General features: G+C 46.9%; 1 protein-coding gene across 3 annotated transcripts in view; it reads right to left on the bottom strand.

The window, feature by feature from the left end:
- LOC119047690 (signal-regulatory protein beta-1-like) overlaps positions 1 to 13,028 on the bottom strand; it is a 37,836-nt gene extending 24,808 nt beyond the window's left edge. For 2 of the 3 annotated variants that reach the window (XM_053671179.1, XM_053671176.1), the window contains exons 1-4: positions 12,907 to 13,028; positions 10,972 to 11,322; positions 7,352 to 7,672; positions 6,467 to 6,781 (exon numbers count right to left, since the gene is read on the bottom strand). In XM_053671179.1, coding sequence (XP_053527154.1) covers positions 6,467 to 6,781; positions 7,352 to 7,672; positions 10,972 to 11,322; positions 12,907 to 12,976 — 1,057 coding nt within the window. In that variant the 5' untranslated portion in view covers positions 12,977 to 13,028. Of the gene's footprint in view, positions 1 to 475; positions 585 to 6,466; positions 6,782 to 7,351; positions 7,673 to 10,971; positions 11,323 to 12,906 lie in introns of all 3 variants that reach the window. The other variant, XM_037143138.2, reaches the window with a different exon arrangement.
- Positions 13,029 to 14,061: the final 1,033 nt, after the last annotated feature.

Here is a 14,061-nt window from a genome sequence, read left to right as displayed (position 1 = left end):
TTACCTGAACCCCTCCTCTGAATTCTGCTCCCCCTTTCATACCCACATTCATCTTCACCACTGGTCAGCACCTCTAAATCTCTCATGTTGTATTCATTAATTTTGGTTGTGCTTTTCTATTCATACCAAAGATGTGTTAAATGAAGATGAAATATACAACAGTTTATGGAGGACTCTTTTTAGTCTGGGTCACAAAGCTTTGGTTTTCATTCCACATCTCCAAGGTCCCAGGGCACTTAAATTGAAAACCTTCAAACTCTAGGACACAACACACAACACAATGTGGAAGAGTTGGAAGCCTATGAGATTCCAAAGACATTTAGAGAAAATAAAAGCTTCCACAACCTTCTCTTACTGCTGAATCAATCTTGTGGCGATCGTGTGACTATGCAGCCACACCCTGGACATCTCCTGCCAGCCCATGAGTTTTGCCCTGACCTTCCCATTTAAGGACTAAGACCTGCCTCCAACTCACCTGTTACAGGACCACCATCTACAGATGCAGGTGACTATGAAACTTATAACCAGCAGCACCTTGAAGCCCAGGAGGAACACCACAAAAATAATGGCAGGTGTCTGTGGACCTAAACACCAATGGGCAGAAGAAGCATCAAATGGAGCTCTGTGAGTTTAAAGACCTCACAGCACTCAGGAGACAAGGGTGACCCAGCTGCTCACAGAAATGGAGATGAGTGAGCTTCTATGTACCCCCGATAGACTCTATGTGGTATGGCTGCTGTGGACAGTATGAGTTTGGCTGGATGGGAGGATGTGTTTCATGCTACATCATACAGTTGAGCACTGGCTCAGACCCTTGAAATGACACATTCACCTACTGTAAGCATTCCAGGTGGTAGGTCCTATTATTTTTCTTCATAGACACAGGTTACTCAGCTCCCTTGAACATATGACAGTTCTCCAGCCAGGTGGGATACATGCTCTGTGGATAGAATCTCTGCACCAGGCAGGTAATAGCCACCACATTTAAGGTGGGTGGAAACTGGGACACTGACTATGCAGCAGGGACTAACACAGCTCAGAGAAAGCAGACAATTAATGTAGAAAGTGTACTGTGGGAGACACGGAGCTCTTTAAATATGGAGTCATCTGTCAGGGTCTGGTACAGAGGAGGATGTAGGTGTTGGTTAACAGCTGTGTGCCTAAGTAAATGCACAATTAAACGACAGTGTGAATGCATGAGTGAATGTGTGCTGGGATGGATGGATGGATGGATGGATGGATGGATGAGAGGAGAATGAATGGGAATCTGAATGGGACCAAAGACATCCTACTCTTTTCTTTCTTTTCTGATTTGGAATCTGGTCACAGAATGCAACATGAATGAATCTTGAGGTTATTATGCTAAATGAAATAGGCTAGTCACCAAATGGAAAATACTGCATGGTTCTACTTATATACATATCAGGTGGTGGCATACTCAGGGAGACTCTCCTCTGTAGACTCTAAAAGGAACACAACTCTGCCAAACCACTGCAGTCTTCTTACCTCTAGAACTGCAGGATAATAAATTGGTCTTGTGTTAGACCACTAAACATGTGGTCACAGTGCCAGTCAATATGTAATCCAGGGAGTCAGGAACATTTAAATAAGACAGACATAATTAAAGGATCAGGCACAATTAAAGTTCATAACTTGTGCTTTGGTCAAGATGGTGGAATATGTAAATATTGAATATGCACCCTCTTAAGATTACAGCTAAACTACAGAACAACCATCTTATAAAACTGGCTGTATTCTAGTTGAACAGAAGATCTATATACAGGAGAAGCCGCATCTAAACTTGTAGAAGGGACAGAGATGGGGAATGGGCTGATCACACACTCATGATGGTGGTTAAAAATGCCAGGAGCAATTCTCTGCTGCCGAGTCACTCCTGAGGAACAAGGGGCCCCAGAACCACACCAGGCTCCCACCCCAGGACTCCAGTGCCAGATGAGAAGTCCCCAGTACTTCTAGCTGTGAAAACCAGCAGGGTCATGGCTGAGTAGAAAGAAGGATGTTGGAGTCCCAGATATTCCTCTTTTAAAAAAATATTTAAGTATTATTTTATTATTTTTATTGAATTTATTGGGGAGCAGGCACAGGTGGGCCGCACAGCTGAGTCCTCATCATTCTGGGTAACACTGTTAGCTCTACACTTCTGATTCCCTGAGACCCGACCCCATACAACTTGTGGACCAAACCAGGTCATTTTCAATTGTTTTCCTTACAAATGGCCTCTATTGGCTTATGCTCCTGATAGTTCTGAAATTTCTCAAAGGTTGACAAGCCCCCAGCAAGCTGCATCTGCTCTTGGTGTTCCCTGTGACTCTCGCTAAGTGGCCCAGGACAAGCACTAGTGGCAGCCAGCCTCAATATGCAGCCTAGCCTTTCTCAGGCACCATCAACCCCAATACACAAGCAGCCATAGATGGCCCCAGGCAAGTCACAGGCAATTGCAGAAAAACCCCAGAGCCAGGGAACCCAGTGGACACCTTCAGAGAAGCACCACGCAACCATTTTCACAATTGGTACACTCAAGGGGTGGTCTTATGAGGCACCAGATTCCTGCTGAAGTGAGTCCTACACTATGAGGTCGTCCCCTACACCACAGTTCCTTTGCTGTAGTCTCAGCCAGAGTTTGCAGCTAATCAACCTGGGGATAAGTGCCTGCCACTGACATACCAACAATGAGCAGTTGAGGCTCAACTTGAAAAGCAGGATGTATACCTCCCACACCAGGGGAATTCCCAGAGTGCCGAACTTGAGTGACTGGGAAGGCTGCAGCACTAACCACTGTAAGAAATCTATTACAGAAGGCTACTGGACCAAGACTCGGAGATACAGCAGCTTTACTTGATACATAGAAACAAACACAGGGAGGCGGCCAAAATGAGGAGACAAGGAAACATGTGCCAAAGGAAAGGACAAGATAATTCCAAGGAAAGAACAGTGAAAAATGGAAACAAGCAATCTACCAGAAACAGAGTTCAAAACACTGGTCATAGAAATGCTCCATGAAATTAGGGGGAGAGTAGATAAACTTAGTGAGAACTCCAACAAAGAGACAGGAAACATAAAAACAAAGAACCAGTCAGGAATGAAGAACAGAATAACTGAAATGAACAATACATTACCGGGAATCAAAGTGGAACAGATAAAGCAGAGGATCGAATCAGTGATTTGGAAGATAAGGAAGGAGAAAACACCCAATCAGAACAGGAAAAAAACAAAAACAAACCAAGAACAGTAAGGATAGTTTAAGCAGTCTCTGGCACAACTTCAAGCAAACATTTGCATCATCGGGATGCCAAAAGGAGAAGGGACAGAGCAAGGAATTAAAAACCAATTTGAAAAAACAGTGACAGAAAACTTCCTTAATGTGGTAAAGGAAACAGACATACAAGTCCTGGAAGCACAGAGAGGCCCAGAGAAGATGAACTCAAAGAGGCCACACCAAGACACATCATAATTAAAATGCCAAAAGTTAAGGACATGGAGAGAATCTTAAAACAGTAAAAGAAAAGTAGTTACTTCCAGTAGAGCTCTCATAATACTGTCAGCTGATTTCTAAAGAGAAATGTTGCAGGTCAGAAGGAACTGACACAAAATATTGAATGTGATGAAAGAAGCAAAACAAAACAAACAAACCCAAAGTGATGAAAAGCAAGGACCTACAACATGATTACTCTACCCAGCAAAGCTAACATTTAGAATCAAAGGATAGATAAAGAGCTTCCCAGACAAGAAAAAGCTAAAGGAGTTCATCACCACTAAGCTACTATAAGAAGAAAAAGTCAAAAAGATGAATAATAAAATGGCAATTAATAGATACCTATAATAATTATTTTAATTGCAAGTGGATTACATGCTCCAATCAAAAAGACATACAGAGGCCGAATGGAAAAGAAAATGAGACCCTTACATATATTGTCTGCAAGAGAATCATTGCAGCTCAGACACAAGACAATGGAAGTGAAGGGAAGGAGAAAGATATTTCATGAAAATGGAAACGAAAGAAAGCAAAACAAGCTGAGTGGCAATACTCATACCAGAGAAAACCAAATTTAAAACAAAGGCTGTTAACAAGAGACAAGAAAGGAACCAGCAATTGTACTTCTGGGGATTTATTAAGGAAACCAGGACATTAAATTTGAAAGGCATATGCATCTATCTGGTCAGGGCAGCATTATTGACAATAACCAAGATATGGAAGTAACCTAAGTGTCCATCAATGAGTGGATGGATAAAGAAGAAGTGGTGCTTATAGAAACAAAATATGACTCAGCCATAAAAAGTGAATGATATCTTGCCATTTGTAAGAACATGGATGGATGGAGAGGGTATTGTGCTGAGTGAAATATATCAGAAAGAGTAAGACAAATGCCACATGATTTCACTTACATGTAGAACCTAAACAATAATAAGTAATTAGATAAAGACACAAATAAATGAACAAGAAGAGAAGAAAGAGACGATACACCCAGAGAACATTTTAATTAGAGGGGCTTTTGGGAGATGAGTGATAAAGGTGAAGGGGTTAAGGAGTACAAATTAATAGTTACAGAATGGTCACAGGGGTTAATAAATTACAGCACAGGGAACATGGTCTTAATGCTGTAATAGCCATGTATGGTGTCAAATGGGTAGCAGATTTATCCAGGTGGTCACTTTGCATGTTATATAAATGTCTACTCACTGGGTTGTATGTCTGAAACTAATGTAATTTTGCATGTGAGCTATAATCCAAAATTTTAAAGAAATTATTAAAAAATAAAGTGCATAACTTTGAGGTATGGAAAGGCAAAAAAGAAGGAAGAAGTGTGTTTCACAATAGAGAGGAGAGAAGATAAAGGGAAAAGGGGGTGGAGGGAAATTTAGGGTCTTGAAAGTCAAAAGAGAATCAAAATATTTGAGGACTCAGAATGTTTCTCCCACTATCTAAACTAACCAATTAACTCTATCAACATACATGGATTGATCTACACTGACAGAAAGAGGCCCATCACCCAGAGACATTATCAAACACCACAGCATTATACACACATGACCAAAACACTGTGCATCCTCCCACCGAGCCCACTGCACCAGGACTGCAGTGACCAGAGACCTCAGGGTCCATGCAGGGAGTGGCCCCACAGTGCAGAGTCACACAGACCCTTCCACGTTGCCCCACTCACTACCACAGACAACCCAAACACCATCCCCAGTCTCAGGACATGGCAGATGTGCTGGGTCACATGCACCGAGAGCACCGGGAGGTGACAGGCTGGTCTGAGCAGCAGCAGGAGGTGACTCTCAAAGCACCTGAGGGGGCTCCAGACCAGATGGTGTGGACACAGCTCTCCTGTTCTCCCCACTTAGTGCAGCTCCGACCCTTAGAGACAATGACACCAGTACAAGGGACACGCAGACGAGGACTCTGAGTGATGGAAGAGGGAGGCAGAGGGCTCGGCCCTGAGGACTGCAGGGAGGACACAGTGACGGGCTTCAGAGGTTGTACTCCCCTGGATCTCCAGGCACAGAAGGTGACTCAGGTGTGGCTTAGGGAAGAGAAAAATGCACAGATCCCATCTTGAGATGGGATCTATGTTCCCATCACAAGAAACAAGAAAAGGTAAAACAAAGTCAACTTAAAGGGCAAGAGGAACCAATTTGTGAAGTTAAGAGGAGAAAAATCAGTGAATTTGAAAACAGAAACAATAGAGAAAAATCATTGAAACAAAAAGCAGATTCTTTGAAAAGAGCCATAAAATTGAAAAGCTTTCATCAAGACTGACAAATAAAAACAGAGAAATGACACATTTCTAATATCAGACCCAACACTGGGATGTCACTACAGACCCTGCATGACCAGAAAGATACTAAGGGAATAGTATTAACATCCCCACAGGCAAACATTTGTGACGATTGCTGGTTCACTGTGACAACACTGAGGACAAAGGTAGCCTGTGCTATGACCACCCATAGTCACTTCCATGACTTGACCTGAGTCAAACTCCACGTCCCAGGGCTCACTTCTTTTTACAGAGCAGCAGTTCAGGAATTTGTGGGTGACCTTACTGATGCAGATGGAAAAGTCTAGGATGGAACAGAGACCAGGAGGAGGTTGAAGAGAGCAGGGAGGAGGGAGGGGCTGGCGTGGACAGTGGCGCAGGGACTGCTAGGAGAAGAGAGGGACAGGCAGGACACTGTGAACACACCACATCTGTCCCTCCCTTTTTCTTCTTTTAATGTATATTGCTGTGAAAAGATCTATAAATATATGTGCCGAATTCTTACCAGTGGTGACTCTTTTAGTGGGGAGTTTGTGGGAGGGGGCCTCACTTCAAAATTCTACTTTCTATTGATAGACTCCTATATCATTCTATCATAAGCACAAAGTACCATTTTTAACACTTAAAAAAAAGATGAACTTCACATAGAGCCAGGTAAGTTGTGGTGCAGGCCTCTCATTGGACTTTACCTTTGTCCTTCTGGTGAGCAGAGGCCTCCAGGGTGAGGTTCCTGCTGACGGCCGGCTGCCCGTCGTGCTGCACCAGACAGGTGAGCACCACGGCCTCTCCACAGGCAGATGAATTCACCAGGATCCAGCTCTTCCAGGTGAAGGTCCCATCCTTGTTCTCTACATGGATCCAGGCTGTTTCCGTTTGGGACATGTTTCCATTCTCCAACCAGGTCAGCTGTAGGCGCTGGGGATAGAAATTCTTCACCTGGCAAATGATGATGGTCCCCTGATTCTCTGACACGGTGTGTTGGGAAATGTCCAACGTGGGTGAAACTGAAACAGCACAGGGCAGAGGCTCTGACCTCACAGACACACAGATCACAGAGGATCCCCAAAACGTAGCTCCCCCATCACAACAAGGGGGCACCCAGGAGAGTGCTAGGTAAGCAGCAGGTGTTCTGAAACTGAGGGTGCACTTTGAATATGAATAAAATCACTAAGCACAGTGCCTGCACATGGTAGGCGTTTAAAAACTGGTCGCTGCTATTAGGATAATATGAGTGAAATCAACCAGCACAGCCCCTGGCATGCAGTAGGAACATAATAACAGTACCAAAATAAATGAAATCACCAAGCACATAGAGCTGGGCTTACAGTAGGTGCTCAGTTGTTGAAGTTGCTGTGGGTAAAGCAGATGAAAGTAGGAAGTACAGTCATAGGTGTTCACCTAGTAATTGCCATTAAACAGTGCCGAGTGACAGGCACATCCAGGTAACTAGTGACAGGAAGGACTGTCAGGAATTAGATGCAGGCAATTGCAGGCTTGGAGCAAAGGTCAGTGTGAAGAGCAGGCTTGGAGATACACGTAGGTGTGGGCTTGGGCTGCACGAAAGGGGCATTTACCTCGGATGATCTCAGACAGGCTGGCAGTCCCACGAAGAGGAGGGCCCCCCTCCAGGGTGACGTGTTCCACCTGGCAGATGACCTGGGAGCGGACATCCCCCCGGGCCAGCCACACCGAGGCTGTGCTGGAGATGCTGTAGGGAGGGCTGTCTCCCTCTGGGTCCACGGTGGTCTGGGAGGCTGGGAGCTCGTTCCCATCTTTGAACCATCTCAGGGCGATGTTCCTGGGGAAGAAGCCGTGGGACTCGCAGGTGAAGCTCACTGTCTGGCCAGGTGTGGCCCTCCTCGTGGGAGCTGACACCACTGGGTGGGAGGGTTGGGCTGTAAAAGGAGCACAATGAACAATGAACACGATTGTGACCATCACCACCAATGACAAGCATGTGACACTGTTAAGCACCTTTTCATACATTGTTTTTTCTCCTCTAACAATGCTGGGAAAGCATGTCATTGTCCTCATCTTACAGAGCAGGACACTCATGTCCCCTGAGGTGAACCCTGAGTGAGGGGCAGGGCAACAGACAGCTCCAGGCCTGAGTTCAAAGGGCACCTTCTTTCCTCCGCAGGTGACCTCCCACCCGTCTGGGCTCAGGAACAACATTCCTGGTCAGTCTCAGCATTTGCACTGACTGTTTTCAGCTGACCTCCACCCTCACAGACCCCTGAACAGAAGCCATGAGTATCATCCTTCATCATGTGGGGACACTGGGGACTGAGCAACACCGAGCCTTCCCCAGAGCCCCCAGCGGTGGGATGACAGCGCAGTGGCTCAGCCAGGGCTGTCCTCTCCCCAGGCTCATCCCATAACACCCTGTAGAGGTTGATTTGATTATGCGATCAATATTGGACTAATCAATTATTTGATTAATATTGCATTAATTTTAACCATTACATTATTAACATATTCTACAGACTTTCTGCAAACGAGGACCTGAGGCCCGCAATGTTACCTGGGTCACAACACTGACATGACACCTGAGTTGGGGGTGCTACTCAGTGCTGGGTGACCCAGACAGAGCACCTCAGACCCTTTCCACTCTCCTCAAAAGCACCATGGTTATCACCATTTTACAGATGAGAAAACTGAGGCTGAGAGAAATGAAGGGACTCTCACCTCCCCAATTACTGTGTCCCAGAGCTGTTTCCTGTGTCTCCCAAGTATTTATGACCATCAGTAGAGCAAGTACCCACCTTCAGGAGCCTGTCACTTACTGCCACGTGCTCCAGGGAGGAGTGGCCTCCAAGTGCCCAGGCCTGGGGACCTTGTAGCAACAAATGGAAGAATGGGCTGCTGACACCTGGGTGTAGCATATGAACTCCTGCACACCTGGGGCCCAGTACTCTAGGAAATACCTATGCTGCTCATCCTCCATCTGTGGGGACAGGAAAAGGGGTGCACAGTGTTGTTGGGGGTGCAGTGACCCTTCTTGCTCTATCCAGGTCACTGTCCCCAGGTTGCTCCTGCAGGTACTCAGTGAGGGACAAACACCTCAGTTGGGGAAAATACCCCTGAATGCTTCTCTGTGCTGAGCTGTGTCATTTAAAGTAGTTCCAGGACGTGGTGGGACAGCTGAGTATCTGTCTTGTCTCAGCCTCATCTCTAGCTCTAAAGCTAGACCTGCCTCCCCCACAGGACCCTTTTTAAAAGTTTTCGTTGCTGAAACATAACAACATAGGATTGTGAAGAGAGGATTGGATCTGTCTCCACACGTTGACAAGCACGGTGTGGGGAGGGGAGGGCTCGTACAGAGTGGGGGCTGTGATTTACGCTGCTTGGGGCTCAAATCTTAGTTCCTCTTCCTCTGAGTTAAGGTCCCTCTTTGAGCATCAGTGTCCTCATTTAGCAAAGGGGCAAGAGAGGCCCCTCCCTCACAGCATTACTTCTAAGGTAAATGCCACGGTGAAGACATGGTTCCTGCTGCCTCCCGCCTCCCCGCTCCCTGCTTTCTCACCCAGGGCGTCCTCTGGGCAGGCAGCTTGGGGAGGAGGAACAATCTCTCCACTAGGAGGCAGCAGACCTGAGATGGAGCCACTTACTACCTGTGGTTGCCCAGGCGAGGGACACACAGTTTTGTAATATCTGAAAATTCGGGATAAAACCACCTTCCTTGCCTATGTCTAGGTCTTGTGGGGAGACTTCATTGCAACCACCTCTAGATGGTAAATTCGACAATTAAATAACATACCCTCTGACCCAGCAATGCCACTTCAAGGGGGCATCTCCCTCTTGAGCAAGTGATACATGGACATGGTTCTCCCCTGAACCACTGTTCTAATAGCCAGAAGTTAAGACCAACTTATATCCATCAACAGACTGTCAATAAGCAATGCTGTCTCCATACCCAGGAGGGTGAGGCAGCAGTTGAAGAAGGGGCAGCTGTAGGTGCTGATGTGGATGCTTGATTTGGGGGGATGAGGTCAAGGGCTGGGAGAGGCTTTCAGTCATCTTGGGCCTCAAGGTCTGAATGTGAGGGGCATGTGAACCTTTTAGAAAATGATAGGAAGAATATTCTGGCTTCTTGTTCAATGGTTTGTATAATTAGCTTTCATTCGGCACCTACTATGTGCCATGTCATCCACAGAAAGAGGGTCCTATGACAACAGGACAGGGAGGAACCTGCTTGGACTCAGATTGGACTCTGGGATGATCCCATCATGCACTTGCCATGTGACCGAGGGCAAAACCACTGCCACCCCTTGGCCTCAGGCTCCCTTCTTTGCATGAGGGGTCAGGCAGGCTGGGCTAACAGTCCTTTGTGTATGGATGTTCCAGGATTCAGGATCCTGGGCCTCCAGCAGAAAACACAGAATAAGCACTTTTGCTGCCTTAATAGAATAACACCTAAGTCACCCACATGGAAAACCTTCTCTTAAAGTGAGAGACAGTGTGAGAAAACTCTGCTCAGAGCCTAAATGCCAGTGTGACCAGGTCCTTGAAATATAGGGGGTTTACCAGACAGACCCACAGTGAGCGCCCAACCTCTGGCACCTCCTCCCAGCAGGTCTGGCAGAGTGAACAGGAGTCTGTGCCCCTTGGGAATGTCTTCTCACATGATGCATCTGAGGAGGAAATAAAGGAACACGCCCCCCTCCCTGCCCTGCGTGGATCTCCCCCAACTGCAGGGAGGAGAACAAAGCTCCGTGGGAAGAGCTCTGCCTGCTCAGTCCCCTGCAGCTCCCACAGCACCCAGAGGGGAGCCCGGCTCCCAGCGGGTGTCAGTGAGTGTCAGGGAGGGGGGCTCGGCCACACTGAGGGGAGGGCTCTCTGGAGGCAGGGGAGAGGTCTGACCTCATGATGGACAAGTCCCTCAGACCTTCAGTTCCCTCATCCCTGGATGAGGGGGCTGGATGGGATTGGAAAAGACAAGGGCAGAGAGGAGGGTCAAGCAGAGGGCTCCAGACATTTCCCACCATTTACCAGCTGTGGGGCCTGAGAAAATAGCAGGACATGCCAAGGCCTCAACTTCCCTGACCTGCAGAAGGAGTGACATCAGACCAGGAATCAGACCCTGACTATGAGCACCCACCACCTGATTCCTAGTTGCTGCTATAAAAACAAAGGTCTTTCTTATGGACTTGTTGTCACACAGCAGAGACAGAGGATCCCACACTGTACTCACCACTCACAGTGAGCCGAGTGCCTGCTCCAGACCTGAGCTCCGTGTCAGGGCTTCCTCTGCGGAACTTCACACAGTAGTAGGTACCGGTGTCTGCTGGGGTGATGTTACTGATGCGGATGGAAAAGTCCGTGTTGTTTCTCCTCGTGGTGCCTGCAACACTTGTTACTCGGGGAGAGTGGCTTTCTTTTTGACTGTAGATTAACTCCCGGCCTGGCCCTGTCCCCCTGAACCACATTGTGGGCCCCACGGGGAGAATGGAGGTCATGGTGCAGCTGAGAGTGGCCGTCTCTCCTGCTGCCACTGCCACTGACTTCTCAGGCTGAATCACCTGCAGCTCCTCACCTGCCCCTCCTGGAGGGAAACACAGAGCAGTTATTTATCCATCCATGTGTGATCCTGTGGGTTTTGTTAGGTGTTTCTCAGCAACAGCTTTCCTGGACTGGGTGCACACCCTGAGTGGGCCTGAGCTCAGCACATTGCATGTGTCATACATGTAACCCTCACAACATGCCTATAATGTGAGACCCTATCAGGAATGAGGAAAATGAGGCACAGAGAGGGAAAGGGATGTGGCAAAGAATAAGTTTAACTTTTACTCTCACAAAGCAGTTGTGCTTGGTGTCAGCCATGGAGGGCATGCCCTGGGACTTTTCCTGGGACTCGGCTGCGTAGCTGAGCCAAGTGGCAACTGGCAGTGTGACCCACCCAGCCTGAGGAGAAGGCATCAGCCAGTCCGTCTGTGCCCAGGTGCTAACATAGCCATGAGCAGTCTCCTAATAATGAGGAAATTACTTTAGTTGAAGAGAAATTGAACATCATTGGAATAAAATTGGTTTGCAATGAACTGTGAAAGGAAAACCAGTTCTTGCAAAAGACTCACTGAATCCTTACCCCACTTCAGCTTTCACACCTCTCGTTAAACCGACAGTGCTGCAGCTGCTGCTGAACCTGAGCTACACGTTGGGGTTGATACAATGAACACTGGTTTTCCAGGGCATGGTCCAATTTCAGAATCCTTTCATAATGTGAAAAGAAATTTTTCAACAAGGAATGAGGAGCAAGCATGCACTTTAATGATGAGTGCACCCACCTGGGTGTGTTTTACAGGGACTGGGCACTGAGAAATGCTGATAAAGGCCGTAGGTGGTGGACTAGGATTTAAATTTTAATGAGTTGAATTGGGCCAGGTTTGTAAAGACACAAGTTTGTTTCTGGGTGTAGAAAAAAGAGACTGGGACACCCACTCGTGCACACACACACACACAGATACATGCATCACAGATATACATGCAAGTGTGACCTACCATGACAGTACAAGGGTGTTTTGAGATTTCCTGAAGTCATAACACATGTTAAATACTCAGTAACACATTTGCACACAGACACCATGCCACACATCATTAACACAAGCTCCTGAGTAAAAAGCAGAACTTGATCTCTGGATCTGAGTGGTATGATGGGCGATGGCAAGTCTTCAGTTCAAGTTCTCTGTGGTTTCTGATTGTTCCACAGTCGGCCTCCACCGAGAAGCCATATCACATGGTTAAAAGAACCAGCTCTGCAGCTGCTCGGCTTGGACTTGAATTCGGCTGAACCACTGCCTACCACAGATGACACTGGACTAGTTACTGTCTCTGCCTCAGTTTCCTCATCTGCAAATCAGGGTTGATAGTTGTAGTTCTCACACAGGGGTGTTGTGAGGATTACAGGGGTTAATGCCAACGAAGCTGTCACTGTTGTGGTTTGAAGCATCACCTGTTTTGATTCCTCTAGTAAGAGGGTAAAAGCAATGCACCCACAGAAGAAACATCCAGGCCCTGATTTCATGCTCTCAGATACTGCTCTCTTCTTGGCCCTCTGTGACAGCCTGGGGTGATGTTCCCTGTTTTCCTGGGGGCCCTAAATTCCAGGCACACTACCCCGGCACATGCTTACCTGTGAGGCTCAGCAGCAGAGTCAGCAGCAGGCAAGGAGGAGGGCGGAGCCAGGAGGCAGGGACCAGCATCCTGGAGGCCTGAGGAGCCTGCTCTGTCCTGGTGTGTGCTGGGAGAGCCTGGACTCTGCTCTGTGGGAGGAGAGAGGTCCCACCTCCTGTGATATAAGGGGAAGTGCCCAGGACAGGGTGCAATGGCTGGGAGACAGTTTCTATTTCCAGATTGTGACATAGAATCAGGCAGAGAAGGCAGCTACAGGGTGAGGAGTTATTCGTGTTCCTTCTCAGAGACACTTGGACAGGCCTGCAGGAAATAGTGCTTCCCCTGCCTGAGGCTGTTGTCCTCTACTGGGTCCCTCACCACATCTCAGATCTTCATGTGATGCCCCATTTGGGGGCCCAAGATGAGAAGGGTCTGGAGTTGTAGGCTGTGTCTCAAATTCCCAAGCCCCAAACCCTAAGATGTAACCTCCTATGGCCTCATCTTCATCTTTCCCTGGAACTACTCAGCTGAAGGAAGGAAGAGGGTTCACCAGACAAGTTTAATGTTGGGACAAAACCAGGCACGCTTGAATGCCACCCTATTCCAAACCTTTGCTGATGCAACTGGTAACATTTAGCCCAAATACACAGTGCAGTGTGGACCTCACAACTCGTATGCACATCCTTCCAACAAAATGCCTGATAATAAGTAAATGACTAAACAAGCAGTGGTGCACCCAGAAAAGGAAGCACTAGTCAGTGATAAAAAGTGTGGCTTAAAATTGGACAGATACATGCAAAAAAAAAAAAAAAAAGAAGAAGAAGAAACTAGCTCACCAACTTGCACCATGCACAAGAATAAACTCAAAATGGATAAAAACTGAAATGCAAGTCACAAAACCCTAAAAATCCTAAGAGAAAACATATGCAGTAAACTCTTAGAAATCTCTTGGAATAATATTTTTGCCAATATGCCTTGCAGGGCAAAGGAAACAAACAAAAATAAGTACACAAATGGGACCACATCAAACTAAAAAGCTTTTGCACAGCCAAAGAAAACTGTCAACAAAATGAAAAAGAACCCATTGTATGAGATAACATATTTGCCAATGATACACCTGACAAGAAGTTAATTTCCAGGATATATAAAGAGCTTACAGAACTCAGCACCAAAA

The sequence above is a fragment of the Artibeus jamaicensis genome, unplaced genomic scaffold (assembly GCF_021234435.1).
Source record: "Artibeus jamaicensis isolate MK-2021 breed Jamaican fruit bat unplaced genomic scaffold, CSHL_Jam_final contig_685, whole genome shotgun sequence".
NCBI classification, from domain to species: Eukaryota; Metazoa; Chordata; class Mammalia; order Chiroptera; family Phyllostomidae; genus Artibeus; species Artibeus jamaicensis.
The sequence above is the reverse complement of the archived record's forward strand: the minus strand, read 5'-3'. Positions and strand labels throughout refer to the sequence as shown.